The sequence below is a fragment of the Harmonia axyridis genome, chromosome 1, assembly GCF_914767665.1.
Source record: "Harmonia axyridis chromosome 1, icHarAxyr1.1, whole genome shotgun sequence".
NCBI classification, from domain to species: domain Eukaryota; kingdom Metazoa; phylum Arthropoda; class Insecta; order Coleoptera; family Coccinellidae; genus Harmonia; species Harmonia axyridis.
This window is the reverse complement of record NC_059501.1, coordinates 76,550,601-76,565,405: the sequence shown is the minus strand read 5'-3', so window position 1 is coordinate 76,565,405 and position 14,805 is coordinate 76,550,601. Positions and strand designations below refer to the sequence as shown.

Here is a 14,805-nt window from a genome sequence, read left to right as displayed (position 1 = left end):
TTCAAATGATTATATATTGTTATTATGGAAATCTTTGGAGTCATAGAAACATATCACATAAAGAATAATATCTAATCTATGGTTGTTTGACCGACGTGTAAACTGTGCGCATGTTGCTGAAAATTCAAATCATTTTGCACTTAGAGAAAGCATTTTGAAAAATATTATGTTTTAATTCAAAAATTCTCAAATAATTGAAGCGATCTCAAGTGTTTCCGAATAAGTGAAGGAATGTTTTAATCCGACGATATTAGTGAAAACCATAGAGCAATAATTAATTACTCCCAGGGTGAAAATCTATTATTTTGATATTTTCGGTCTATCAAGGCTATGACGTTATCCTATTTTTGTGTCAAATAAGTGCCAGAATGGGGCTATTTGTTTCGACAACACAAAATTTGTAAGATGAGAATATTTTCTTATAAAACAAAGTACTTAATTTTGGCAATTCTCTCAAATTATATATTACAATTCCTTTCTTACGTGATTTACTGTGGCGATTTGAAAAAGACCTGCTACCTCTATTCCTAGATGACCGAAATGGGCACAAAATCTTGCAGCCAGATCGAATCCGACAGGATGGTAGAAATACTGAAAAACCAATTGTATTTCGCAGTCATTAGAGGATTATCGGGTAAAAAAGTAAAAACCACGGACGATGCCTTGTATTTTTCGATAGATGATGAATTTGAGTATCAAAATTATTATTACGATTTTGGCCCCTACAATATTTCTTATCTATACAAGTACTGTGTCAAACTGAACAAGTATTTGCAGTACTCTCAAGGTCAGAGAAGGGTTGTTCACTGCACCAGTACCAACGCAGAGAAGAAAGTGAACTCGGCATATCTCATTGGAAGCTACTGTATTATTTATTTGAAAATTCACCCTGCAGAAGTTACTAAATTGTTAATGAAAGCAGGACCGTACAAGTGAGTTTCATTTTATACTTTTCATAATTCAAAACCTATTTTTTTAAATCCAGTTCGTTATTAAGATGCAAATATGGAAAACAACGTTAACAACACTGCAAAAAATTTGATTTAACGATTGAAATATCCTGATACGTCAACAGTTTGTGTGATTTGACCACAGAGCAGTGAAATCTTCGATTCAGTGATAACTGAACATAGAAAATTGTTAAATATTTCATCAACAAGATGATTTTATGATTTTAAAAGAAAATAGGATTTTATTTAATTTTTTTCAACGCTTTCAGACAATTCATGGACGCATCACAAATCCCTTGCCCATTCACTATTAAATTGGAGTTTTGTTTCAACGCGATCTCCAAGGCCATGGCCTTCAATTTCTTCAACTTCGATGATTTCGACGTCACCGAGTACGATATGTACGAAAAGTTGCAGTTCGGCGATATGAACTGGCTGGTTCCTCGAAAATTTCTCGCCTTTATTGGACCCAACAGTAGCGAATTCCTCAGTGGGCATCCCCCCGATTATTACCTAAAATATTTCTTGAAGAACGATATCAAGACAGTCGTGAGATTGAATAATAAGATGTACGACTCGTCAGTGTAAGTAGTCTGCGTGAAATAAATAAAAATTAAGATATTACAGATGAAAAGCTCTGATCTCTATCAGGGAGTAGAGTGGGCCGGATCACTGAGTACTCTGATTTTTCATCTCGATCCCAGAGTAATCTAATCTGTGCTCTTGATCTATAACATTAGTTCAGCTATTTCGTAGTTCATTCGGCTTTCCAATTTATTTTAGTTCATTCGGCTTTCCAATCTATTTTAGTTCATTCGTTCCTTTCCGGTAGTAGTTCTTTTGGACACTGGGCAAATCTTATAACATAGAATACTAATACATCCTATATGTAGGATGTATATCAGGAATATAGTTAATTATTTCTCATAATGACTCTTTTTTAGTTTCATCAACGCTGGAATAGCCCACTTCGATCTAATCTACCCTGATGGATCAACGCCCTCTAAAGACATCCTAATGAAATTCCTGCACATAGCAGAAACGGCACCAGCGGCTGTAGCGGTACACTGCAAGGTGGATACGTTTGTTTCTGTATTTCGCACAGAAAAACTATTATTTAAGTCTTATTTTTATGTCTTAGGCTGGCTTAGGAAGAACTGGTTCCCTAATAGGCGCTTATATCATAAAGCACTATAGAATGACAGCGAAAGAGGCGATAGCTTGGATGAGGATCTGCAGACCTGGATCTGTGATCGGTCAACAGCAGATCTGGCTGGAAAAACTGGAGCCTTGGTTGTGGAAATGCGGTACAGAATATAGGTAAGGATGCCCTTGGAATAAATAATACCCCGTCACTTCTCTCCATAAGTTTAAGTTTTCTTTGATATTCTGAAGGTCAATTGAAAAATTTAGATCTTTAAGGTTTTCGACAATGTGGCAAAATGGTAAAACCAGAATTTCCAAATAATTTGATCAAATAATTGAAAATGAAATGAGAATTAAAGAAAAAGTCAAATGAATTAGTTAAATAATTATTATAACCACTACTGAACTTACCTGAATGTTGGACATATTTCACAATTTCAAGGCTTTACCTTCACACAAAAAAAAAATTATTACAATAATAAATAGCAACAATTCTATTACTTCACACTTCACCAATATTAGCTCCTTCACGTTCTCTGGGTGAGTTGTAAATATAGTTGAAACTTCTGCTTTATATAAAATATAACCATAGAATGGAGTAAAATCTATGGTTGAACCTTAGAATGGAGTATATTCTATGGTTGAACTTTATCTATGTTTACGATACTCTCAGAGACGTAGAGAAACTAGCACTATCAATTATTGTATAATTGCATTTTAAATGTTTAGCATACAATAGCAGGGTACCTGCTATTGTATTTTCTAAGTTCAACCAATATTAATTCCCCTACTCGATTTCTGTGATAACAGGTTCATTACGATGTAATGGCATTTGAAATATTTGTCATTCATATACTAAATTGTGTTTTAATCGTTTGAAAAACGATTAAAATACAATTTATTCATTTAGAAAAAGTTAATATCAGTTGAGCTCCGAAAGTATAATAACGAGAATTATTAATAGGTAATAAAGTTACAGTTATCTTAGGTTTCAACGCAAAAATTTAACAGGATTAAAACAAGTTTTATAGTTTACATGTTTCAACTATCAAAATTAAGTGAAAAGCTTGTTTAAATAGAAATACAACCAGGATTGCCGTAAATACGGTTTGTTATTTTCCCGATAATTTCAAAACTACTTACGTCATAGATCAAGATATAGTGTAGTATTCGTAGTATTCCAAGTTCATTTTATAATAATAAAAGAAATAAAAAAAAGTAAGAATAATTCTAAGAATAATAAACCAACCAAATTCCACCTGAATGTGAGTCATTTCTTGTCGTTTGCTGTTGCTGATGTGTATACTAATATAAAATTTATAAGAACGCGTCTCAGAGATGAAATTAATTTCACGGCATTTAGGCAATTTTTCAATTCGGGAAAAAGTACCTCTTCGAACTGGAATCGAACCCGCAACCCCCGAATAACTAGTTCGATTCTCAAACCACTAAGCCACCGAGGAAGCTAAAGATTCTGATAGAGTCGCGATGATCACTGACGGTGTTATGTTCTTTCTAATTTCAACATTCCTCAACCCTTACCAATTTAATATAGTGTTCGTAAGGCATATTAACACTCGATTCATGGATTTGTGGTTCCTCATTGCGAAAAATCTTCAGCTTCCTCGGTGGCTTAGTGGTTTGAGCATCAAACTAATTATTCGGAGATTGCGGGTTCGAGTCCCGCTCGAGGAGGTACTTTTTCCAGAATTGAAAAATTGTCTCAATGCCGTGAAATTAATTTCATTTATTAACACGAAGACGTTAAAGCGTTTCTCAGAGAATTTTATATATTGTTTTATTGTGACCAGATTGTTCATTCGTCTAAAACTTTTAATAAATACTTTCACAGTCCTGAAGAAGATCCCAAACAGGATCGAAACGTCGACAATTCGAAGGAAGTGTATTATTTACCCCATCAGCAATCCTGAAGCTGAGATCCCCTTTCGCCTTATAATTATATCATCGTTGATAATTTAAGGATCACGATAGCTGAGCATATTGCAAAACTTACTCGTTTCAGATCCAAACACTACGGCGAAGGCGAAAAGATACCACGTCACAAATTCGGAATCTACAGCAAAATTTGGCCGGTCGAACGGAACAGAATACTGCGAGAGGCCAGGAGAAAATACTCGAACCAGCAGTATTCCGTCAGCGATCCGGAACACCTTGCCCAAACCAACAAAAAGTTCAGCTCTTCGACGATGCGCACCAAACCTCCATACTTTCGATTCAAGATGAAGAACGTCAAGGAGAGCAATTGCTTCGAAGATATATCCGACATGCTGACCACCGTGTACGGCCTTGATAAGAGCAAGAGCAGGCAGCAAAATCGGACAATGCCGAACATACGGATGTTGGCCACTGCCGAGCCTAGGCGACATTCTTCGAGAAGATCGTACGGTCAGGTTCAGCGACATGCGACCGCTGAAGATTTTAGGTTAGTTAAATCTTTAACGAGAACTAACCAATTTCAATTCGCTTGTGTACTTTCTGATGTATTTCAAACTGTCGACAACCATTTCACAACGTTATATTAACGTACCTGTGCCCATTCGGTATGTGCACAGTTATTATTATTATTTTATTATTATTATTTGAACTGGGGTCGTTTTGCTTCGGTAAGCCTTCCGGGAACTGCGACCATGCAGATCTTTTGTTCACTACCCTACTCATTCATAGAAACCCAGGGAGGTCATCAACGACGTTAATAAAATTGACAACCTCCCTAAGGGCCTTGGCCATTACCTCTCTGGTATCCAGGACCGGCTTGCCCATGTGAATGGTTCTTAGGCCAGCCAGCTCTGGACACTTGCATATCAAGTGTTCAGCCGTTTCTACTTCCGATCCACAGAGCCTGCAAATCTCGTCTGCTGACTTACCCATACGGTACAAATGATGTTTGTACCGACAGTGTCCCGTCTGCAGTCCCACCATCACCCGAAGCTCTGCTCGCGACAGCTTCAGGAGCTTTCTAGTATAAGTAGGTGAAATCATCACGAATTTCTTTGCCTGAGCAAGTCTAGGAGTGTTAGTCCAGTGGATTGTCCTACTGTTCAACTCCCATAGCTGGACCGCAGCTTTGTATTGGTCTTTTCCTATTCCACAGAAAGGCTCAGGTCCAGCAGGTCTTAACCTTGATGCACTTTTTGCAAGCTCATCCACTCTCTCATTTCCTTCAACCCCACAGTGCCCTGGTACCCATAGTAGAGTCACCTTATTTCCTCTGGCCAGTTGCTTTATGGTGTTACGGCACTCCCAAGTCAGCAGAGACCCCTGACAGCACGATTCCAGGGATCTCAGCGTGGTTTGGCTGTCCGTGGTGATGTAGATATGCCCCCCTTTGAGGTTCATTTTGAGACACTCCTGGGCGCATACATAAACAGCCATTATCTCGGTCTGTAGAATCGAGTGCTCACTTCCCAGGGCTTTAGAGATCCTCAGTCTAGGTCCATATATCCCGATGCCGGTGCCCTTCTCTGTTTTTGATCCATCTGTAAACCATATGGATGACTTTTTGTCCAGACGATGTATGAGACTTATTGCACTATGACGGTCATTTATAACCGTTTCAAAGGGCGTTTCAAAATCGTAGGTGGTTGGCATAATATCTGATGGTTTTGCGAGTTGGTGCAGTATCCTCATATGTCCAACCCAGTTCCCAGGAAGGAGCTTTTCATTATGGAAAATTCTTATTGCTTCGAGCAGGCTACATTTCCTCACATGTAGGTGTAAGGGAGGCAAGTCTAGTATGACCTCCAGCGCTGCCGTGGGAGCTGTGCGCATAGCTCCTGTGTATGTGCACAGTTAATTTTCGGTCTAATATAACCTTGACTTTCATACTAGGTCTCAAGGGTGCGACGCAGTCGGCAGTCTATCGCATGAGTAGTGATCTGAAACTTGTTTCTTACAGCTGTAAGAACGAACCTATGGTGAGTGGTCCGTCATCTCCTTCCAACCTTATGCACAGGCCACAGATGCCGGAAACCGAATCGCAGGGAGACAGCCAGTATAACGAACCCAACGAGGAAGATAGATCCAGCGCGAAGGACCAGCAGAACCCTATAATCGTTCAGGTGCCGACTAGACACGGAAACTCCTTCACAGTGGACACCGACACTGACACCAGCAACTACGTCCATAGCTACATGGAGGAGAAGGCCAGAAGGAGGGCTCTTTCGGGCAAGATCAGGGTGACGCAGGGCGATAAGCTGCTAGAGCGGAAGGTCTTCAAGAGTGGCAACTTGATCCGTTTGAGACACACGTCCGAAGGTGTTGTGCATGACTCGGACCGGCGACAAGGAGTGGGGGGTGTTTTTAACAGTACGGCGACTATAAACGACGAGTATTCCAAGCAGTAATGAAGATTTTTCGGAAATAATTTAGTGGAAGGTCATTATTTTCGTTTTTTTTCCTTGGTGTATCTTTTTTCATAGTGGGTACGTTTTTTAAAATGAGGCTGATAATAAAAAGTGTTTGGTCTAATAAAGAAAGAAGTTGTCACTTAATTGTATGCCTTTCGGTATGTGTGTCGATGCATCGCCACACCATGGTGAGATGATTTTTCATGGGTTGCTCATGCATCAACCAAATGGGGATGTAAAAAGGGATAAAGGATGTAAATGTGGATACTGGGTGTTCGTTTGTATAAACGAAGATAGCTCATTGCTCGTGTAAAGATATCATCTGGCCAGGGAAAATCTTCTGAAAAATAGAGTTCAGGCAGTAAGCTGTGTGTGTTGTATTATTACTGGAACCAAGCGTTACTTAACGGTCAATATCTCAATCCAGAATTGATTACATATGTTCCGAAATTTCAACACGCATCTTTCGGAGCTTGATACTAACGAGACGAAAAAGTGGTATGGCCTAGTCAAGCCAAGCCCAGGACATAATGAATGACGTGGTACAAGAAACTTTTCTGAATACTGCCAATACAAACCCTAGAGCACAAATGAATCCCCTTGTTCATTTTATTATTCTTCCACATGGTTTATAAAAAGTTATCGAGTCGCTAAAATGATTTATCCAAAACAATTTGGATGATATCAAGTCGAATAACACAAAAATTTAAAAGTGTATATAAAAAGAACTCTAGTTCTCTTCAGTTTCAACCCACTATTAACTTGTTATCAGGCAGGAACTCGTGTACAGGTATCTCTAAATTAGTTGGGGCTGGTCCTTTCCTTATCCTTCCAGCAGCATCATAGTGTGAACCGTGGCACGGACAATAGTAACCACCCAGATAATCTCCTGAATTAGGAATGGGCACACAGCCCAAATGAGTGCATACACCTATAGTAACCAGCCAATCTGGGTTTGGGCACCGTTCTTCGTCACTTTGAGGATCTCTCAGAGAAGACAAAGGTGTTGCTCTGCAATCATTTATCTCGTCAGGCAAACGATGCTTCAGAAATAATGGTTTACCCCTCCACTTAATCGTTGTATGTCCTCCTTCAGCAATTTCAGCCAGATCTATTTCAACTTTTGCTAGAGCTTGGACATCCGCTGATATCGCCATCGATTTTACAAACATATGTGCTACCGCTTTTGTTGAGTAAATACCCGCGATAACGCTTAAACCCACAACTAAACCATGACCACTTTTCGATTCTTCTTTAGCATTGTTATCTCGCAGGGGAGGTTTTCTTTGATATTTCTTGAAATCTGGAAACCTGATGTCTGTGTGGGCACTTCTTGGTGGAGCAGATAATCTATTGAAGAGTGAAGAACTTATTTCGCTGATGTGTTCTACAAGTTTATATTTTGAAAACAGTGATATCATATTGAATCTACAAAATGATTATATCTGTACATTTAATTGTCATTTCCCAATACAGCACAGAAGAAACAGGATAATAAAAAATATCTAAATATAAATATTTCGAACATTTTCACAGAATGAATAGACCAGTCAAGATCAGTGCAAAGTCAGTATTCAGTGATAATATCTTTATAAATAGTAAATGGGGTGGGATCGCAGATAGAAGATATTTACATGTTTTCGGGTTTCTGAATAAATAACATCCGTTACATCCGTAAAGCATAGAGATAAATATATCTATGCCGTGAAGATGAAGGATGTAATGTTGAGAGAGCTTTGCAGTAATTTGAGCTTACTCGGAGTAAGTTTATAAACGCAACTCATAAATAAATAATTACTTTTTGTTCTATGCTTTCATTATCATTATGTCAAAAAAGATAGGTTATTCTATCGTGACCTTCAAGTAAACATCATTTCATATTTATCAAAGTTCTAAACAATAATGCAAAATATGGCTCTGAATTCACCTACTGTTAAACTGTTAAAACTCTCCAATTCAGCTTTATCTGTTTTATGTGCTGCATATCACCCCAAAGTAATTGATCATTATGAAAATCCAAGGAATGTTGGGTCATTGGATAAGGATGACAAAACTGTTGGCACAGGATTAGTTGGGGCTCCTGCTTGCGGTGATGTCATGAAACTCCAGATCAAAGTTGATGAAAATGGGAAGATTATAGATGCCAAGTTCAAAACATTTGGTTGTGGTTCAGCAATAGCCAGCAGTTCACTGGCTACTGAATGGGTTAAAGGAAAGACAGTGGATCAGGCATCTCAACTCAAAAATACTGATATTGCAAAAGAATTATCGCTTCCCCCAGTCAAATTACATTGCTCGATGTTAGCTGAAGATGCTATTAAAGCTGCATTATCAGATTATAAAGTAAAGCAAAAGAAATAGAACTTATCCTTGGCAAACGTTGTGATATATAAAACTTCGAAAATGGTATAGAATGATTTTATTAGGTTATATTGATGTAATATAGTGAAAAATAAATAATTGAAACACATTTTTGAATTTTTCATTGAAGTTTTAAAAATAAACTACATTTCTGCTGTTAGTTTATATTAATATTTTATGTTGACCTATCTGTTATCACATTCAAAGGTTGGGATGATAATAAGTCCACTATTCAACAATTTACATAAGATAAATAATTTCTTGAATATATTAACACTTATAGTAACAATTATTTTATTTTTATAAAAATATCTCAAATATACAAAGTCTCACTCATTTATAAAAATATTTGACAAACATTTCTTTATAGTATTAGAAAATGTTAATTAAAATGTCGTACGATATTAACCTCAATATACTATTTCCTCATGGAAAAATGATGGATTTTATTCATTGGGTATTTTCAGACTAGATGAATTTTCACAAATGCTTGTTTTCTTAACTTTCCCATTAACAAGAGCACTAAACAGTTAACATTAACAACTGGAAATAATTAAAGAGAGCTCCTAACAAATTGGTAAAATGATATATCTATAATGACTGAAAATGTTTTTCATATACATATTTATATACCGCAAAATATGCAATCAATAATTAAAACAGCAAAAGCTTATTAAATAATATTTGAAAACTAAGCAAACTTTTTTTGAAATGAGATTTACAATATACAATTTAAGGACACCATATACAAAATGTTAATAAGTAATTTAGGCCTCCTCTTCAACGTGATCATGTTGATAAATTATCAGGTAGGTACATTTTTCAAATCGAAAATTGTTTCATCCTCATCATCATTATCTAATGGTAGAGGTGTCATTTCAATATTTCCCCTTGTTAATCTTATTCCATATTTTTTTATTCTAGCATCTCTACTTCTCCTCCTGGAAAGAGAACCTTTCATTAAATTGTCTTCATATACAGAAAAAATAAATATTTAAGTTCATTAAGTGAAAAACATTCACACCTATATGTTTTAAATGCAACAAACACCATAAACAAAAGGGAAATTGAAATCAGTATCATCGATCCAGTGGTAACATATTTTGATTCTTGTTCCATCATATTCGGGCCATTATAAGAAGGTGCTATTTTTTCAACATCATTGGTAGTTTTGTTCTGTACTGTGGATATATTTTTTTGTTCTACTAGTGTTGGTGAGTGAGGTATTTCAGTTTTCGTTTTTATTTCTTCTTTATCATGCTTGCTTTCATTATTTCCTTTAACGGAGGCGGTTTTTACGGTTTTATTCAAGTTATTTAAAGCATTAACTTTGTCTTCTTGTGGTATTGAGTTAGCTTCTGACTCTGAAGCTGAACTAAATATCACGAATGCATTGAAAGAAAGGATAAGTAAAAATAATTTTATCATTTGGACTTTTGATGACAAAATTCCCAGTTTAAAAGCAATCGGTACATTCAAATGAACAAAATTAATATTAGATAAATTCAAAAATATTATTAAATGTCATGCCAGCAATACAAATTAACGAACTATAGAATAATGATAGAGATATTTTGACAAGTTGCATAATTCAAAGAATCCTATTCCAGTATTATTATAAATTATTTACAAATGATTTGAGCTTCTTATGATGATATAATCAGCTACTTCTTCAATTGGAGTATAAAAAATAAACTAATGGTCATAAATTGTAGTTACTAGTTATTTATGCCTGCCAAATTTGCTGTCACTGTTACACTGACACTTACAGGAGGAATCACAGAAATCAAAACAGAAACGTAGTAGAGTTTTGGCAAATGTAATTTAAACAACAAAAAATATGGAGTCCTCTAATCTAGAATCGCCCCCTTTGTTTGAAACTGTAGAAATTAATAATGGAAGTGAAAGTAAACTCGAAGATGAACTCTTCATTTCAGCCCAACAGGTTGGTTCACTGAAAATCTGGCTTATCCCCTATTAAACTAATATTTGCAGAATATCTCCACCCATTATGGACAATCATCAGTTACTAATAATATTTCTGAGGATATCTCTAAATTAAATTTGGATGATGATAAAACTTTGGAAACCATTCCTATAAACTCTGATGCAGCAGGAGTGGATTCGTTAGAAAGGGTGATTTGATAAATTTTCATTGAATGATCATTAGAATCTATTTGATGTGCCCTTTAATTGTTACTCATAAATAATTTATTTTTGTAAATAATATTCTTCATTTTCTATAATTAAAAAACTCATATCATTGCATGATTTTATTCCGTAATATATTCTAAGATATCATTTTAAAACTCCATACCATTTTTTAAACATTGAACTAAATAACTTAAAAATATAATTAGTTTTGAAATCTTCAATTATATCTAATATAATACTTTTTATATATCATATTTAAAGGCAGAAGCAGAAAGTGGAAATCAGTTCATTGAAATTACAATAACGGAGCCTCAAAAAATCGGGGATGGAATGAGTGCCTACATGGCATACAGAGTTACAACTAAGACCAATATGCAAATATTCAAAGCCAAAGAACTCTCTGTACTACGTAGATTCAGTGATTTCCTAGGACTTCATGATAAATTAACCGAAAAGTATTTGAAAATTGGTAGGATAATCCCACCAGCACCAGAGAAAAATGTATTAGGTGAAAAAATCTTATGAATATTCTTGGGTCAGCAAACTAAAGCACTAAAATCAATGAAATTTTCAAGGTCAAGGTTCATTATTTTGGATGACTCATTTGTTGACTTAAGTGTAATTTTGATTTATTGGGATAAAGAAAGTAACATAATCCTAGGAACATACCAACCAAAATGCATATCATTACAGTTTTGGGATTATATGCTTTAGACTTTCTGCCCTTAATTTTAGTAGCTCAATGAGAAAGAGTATTGCCATTAGTGAAGAATAATTTTCGTAACAATTGTTTTGATGAAAACTTGTGCTTTCCTCTAAATATGTCCAATCAAAATATAGCAAAATTACAGTCGAATTTATATAGTATTCAATTTGGTCATTTTATTCTCTCATTTTGATGAAAATAAAATATAATTATTTAACTTCAATTCTTAGGTATGACAAAAATTAAAATGTCCAATCAAGTGGAAAACGGAACTGGGAATGGAAATGATTTTGTAGAGAGAAGGAGAGCTGCTCTTGAGAGATATTTGAACAGGACAGCTCAACACCCAGTATTAGTTGTAGATCCAGACTTCAGAGAATTTCTGGAATGTGGTAAGCTTATCATAATTCCCTATTATTATTATAAATTACTCCTAAGTAATTGAAGAAAACATTCAATTTAATATTTTTTCTGTTGTCATTCATTGTGGATTTCATAATACTTTTGTTGTGGTAATTGTTATCATGTCATGATGAAATCATTTCTTCTCCTTTCAATATCATTTTGTTCATTATGGGACCCACCGAAAATTTTAAACTAAAAACTATTAGTTGATGGAACACAATTTTTTTTGGTACATTGCGATCCATAGAATAATAATGATGCATTTCTAGTCAGCTGATTTTTGTCCTCATGTCATAATGAATTAATTGTCTTCTGAATTCAATATCTGTTCATTATGGGATCCAATTAAGGTGTCTTAATTATTGGTGTGTTCACTGATTAGATTTTGTTGATTATTTTTTCCAAATCTCAAAATCTGACATTTTGGTGATTTCAACTAATAGCAATGCCTTATTCCAGCCGATCATTGGGGAATATACTGATAATACTACCTCCTCATCGATAATACCTTGTTTACATTGAAACGTCAAAATTTTACTATGGATTCATCATTATTGACAGCTTAAAGTGCATTATTGAGAAATGAACACAAACCGATTCAGTGCCATCACCCAATAAAATATTGAACATTCAATTTGATGAAAAAATAATCCACTCAAATACAACTTGTTCTTCAAATAACTCGTCCTAACGGACTCGTGATTTTATCAATCGGTTTGTTTTCATATTTTTGTCAAATAAACAAGTTTTTGTGGAAAAGAAAAAATTATCGATAATATTTGAAGCACTCGTGGTATTACCTTTGATTATTCTAGCGACTGGGCTCGGCACGGGTCCCCATTTCATTTTTCTTTCTTAGGGTGGCGCTATACAAAGAATTGACCAATCAACAATCAGTTTAAAATTTTTATTTGTTCTGTCAAAATTTGATCGATTTAACCTCAAAACGACGATGACAGAAAGACGATGTGAGCGCCATAATAAAAGATGCGGAAAGAAGGGATCATTAATATCCAAGAATATTTGCACACCACAAAATTTGAAATATTTTGCTGTGACATCAACTTGAAATGCCCAATTATTGCAATCTTTCCATTTAGCTGAGGTATTTGCTATGTAGCAGAACTACCAGAACAAGTTCCATGTTTAAAATATTTAAATATTTCAAAATGTATTGTCTTTTTAGATGTAGAATTACCAAAGGCGACCAACACATCTGCACTAAGTGGTGCTGGTGTAATGAGGTTATTTAATAAAGTTGGGGAAACTATGAACAAGATCACTTATAAGATGGATGAAACAGACCCAGTTAGTAGCATTTTTGATAATATTACTTAATTTACCTTATATTTTTATACTGGAATATAAATTTTTAGTGGTTTGAAGATAAACTGATACATATAGAAACTTTAGAAACTCAGTTGCGGAAACTCCATACAAATGTTGAAAATATGGTTATATATAGACGTGAGCTTGCAAACTTAACCAATGGTGTTTCACGATCTGCTGCAATGCTGAGTGCTTGTGAAGACCATAATTCTTTATCTAAGGCTCTATCCCATCTAGCTGATACTGAAGAAAAGGTTATATGATCTTAATTACTCTCAAAGTTTAAATATTCTCATTTGAATATCAATGCTATAATTACATTTTCAATTTTCAGGTAGAAGCTCTGCATTTAGAACAAGCAAATACAGATTTTTTCATCCTCTGCGAACTGCTAAAGGATTATTTGGGATTATTATCTGCTGTAAGAGATGCTTTCCATGAAAGGACCAAATTATTTCAACATTGGCATCATGCACAGCAGATGCTGGCCAAAAAACGTGAAGCAAAGACTAAATTCGAACTTGCCTGTAGATCAGACAAATACGAACTAGCATCCAATGAAGTATTGGAGGTCAGTGTCCATTATCTTAAATTTCAACAAAATCAAAAATTAGCTTGAAAATTTTTTAGTGGGAAGCAAAAGTTGAAAGAGGTCAAGAGAATTTCGATAAAATTTCCAAGATGATAAAAATGGAAATGGAAAGGTTTGAGAAAAGTCGTATCAGAGATTTTAAGGCCATGTTTATAAAATATTTGGAAAATCATATAGAACATCAGGCACAGGTAGGTTTTCAGTCTTATTTTAAATGATTTTTGTTGATTTATTATTCCTTTCAATTTGAAATTTTCTTTTTGCAGTTGGTAAAATATTGGGAGAACTTCCTTCCTGCTGCAGAATCTATAGCCTGACCAGATGACATTTCTGAGGAATAATAATTATAAAAACATTCCTTGGAAGGACAGAGCATTATGTTTACAATTTTGTTCTTGAAATACCTTATAATTATTTTCGAGTGATTTCGTAATTAGCTTTTTTTTGTCCAGGATTGTACATTGCATTATATGTAACATAAAATATCTATGTAATTTCTTATTATAGGTAATTATTGCAGATAACTTGTGAAATCTCGAATTTTTGCAAAATGTATACAGTATAAATCATATATCATATCGTATAAATATATATATATAATTGTAATTTTATTGGAAGATTGTGTTCTTTTTTAGTTCCTGCTGTAATGGGTTGAAGAAAAAGTACAATATTAATTCTTCAGTGTGGTTAGAAGTTTCCGCATCATTTGAAAATTTCAATCTCTTCGAGTTACCTATATTTATGTATTGGGCTTCCTCTGATCTCTTTATATAAATTTTTTATGGAATTTATATT

General features: G+C 34.8%; 5 protein-coding genes across 5 annotated transcripts; 3 read left to right on the top strand and 2 right to left on the bottom strand.

Annotated features, from left to right (window-relative positions):
• Positions 1-217: 217 nt before the first annotated feature.
• Positions 218-6,602, top strand: LOC123674939 (dual specificity protein phosphatase CDC14C-like). The gene is made up of 6 exons (XM_045610119.1): positions 218-932; positions 1,220-1,534; positions 1,895-2,024; positions 2,092-2,270; positions 4,120-4,539; positions 6,013-6,602. The coding sequence occupies exons 1-6, from the start codon at positions 532-534 to the stop codon at positions 6,458-6,460; spliced, it is 1,893 nt and encodes a 630-aa protein (XP_045466075.1). The 5' UTR covers positions 218-531; the 3' UTR covers positions 6,461-6,602.
• A 452-nt stretch (positions 6,603-7,054) lies between these two features.
• On the bottom strand, positions 7,055-8,094 carry LOC123688922 (cytochrome b-c1 complex subunit Rieske, mitochondrial-like). Its single transcript, XM_045627675.1, has one exon. The coding sequence runs from the start codon at positions 7,882-7,884 to the stop codon at positions 7,210-7,212; it is 675 nt and encodes a 224-aa protein (XP_045483631.1). The 5' UTR covers positions 7,885-8,094; the 3' UTR covers positions 7,055-7,209.
• A 190-nt stretch (positions 8,095-8,284) lies between these two features.
• On the top strand, positions 8,285-8,933 carry LOC123688924 (iron-sulfur cluster assembly scaffold protein IscU). The gene has a single exon (XM_045627678.1). The coding sequence runs from the start codon at positions 8,366-8,368 to the stop codon at positions 8,822-8,824; it is 459 nt and encodes a 152-aa protein (XP_045483634.1). The 5' UTR covers positions 8,285-8,365; the 3' UTR covers positions 8,825-8,933.
• Positions 8,934-9,094: 161 nt separating this feature from the next.
• LOC123688923 lies at positions 9,095-10,562 on the bottom strand. Its single transcript, XM_045627677.1, has 2 exons — positions 9,849-10,562; positions 9,095-9,765 (listed from the first exon to the last, which is right to left on the bottom strand). Exons 1-2 carry the CDS (start codon positions 10,250-10,252, stop codon positions 9,630-9,632), a joined length of 540 nt encoding a protein of 179 aa, XP_045483633.1. The 5' UTR covers positions 10,253-10,562; the 3' UTR covers positions 9,095-9,629.
• Positions 10,563-10,605: 43 nt separating this feature from the next.
• LOC123688918 (sorting nexin-2) lies at positions 10,606-14,627 on the top strand. Its single transcript, XM_045627671.1, has 9 exons — positions 10,606-10,769; positions 10,820-10,960; positions 11,240-11,486; positions 11,915-12,076; positions 13,276-13,397; positions 13,466-13,672; positions 13,753-13,989; positions 14,049-14,201; positions 14,277-14,627. The coding sequence occupies exons 1-9, from the start codon at positions 10,665-10,667 to the stop codon at positions 14,325-14,327; spliced, it is 1,425 nt and encodes a 474-aa protein (XP_045483627.1). The 5' UTR covers positions 10,606-10,664; the 3' UTR covers positions 14,328-14,627.
• Positions 14,628-14,805: the final 178 nt, after the last annotated feature.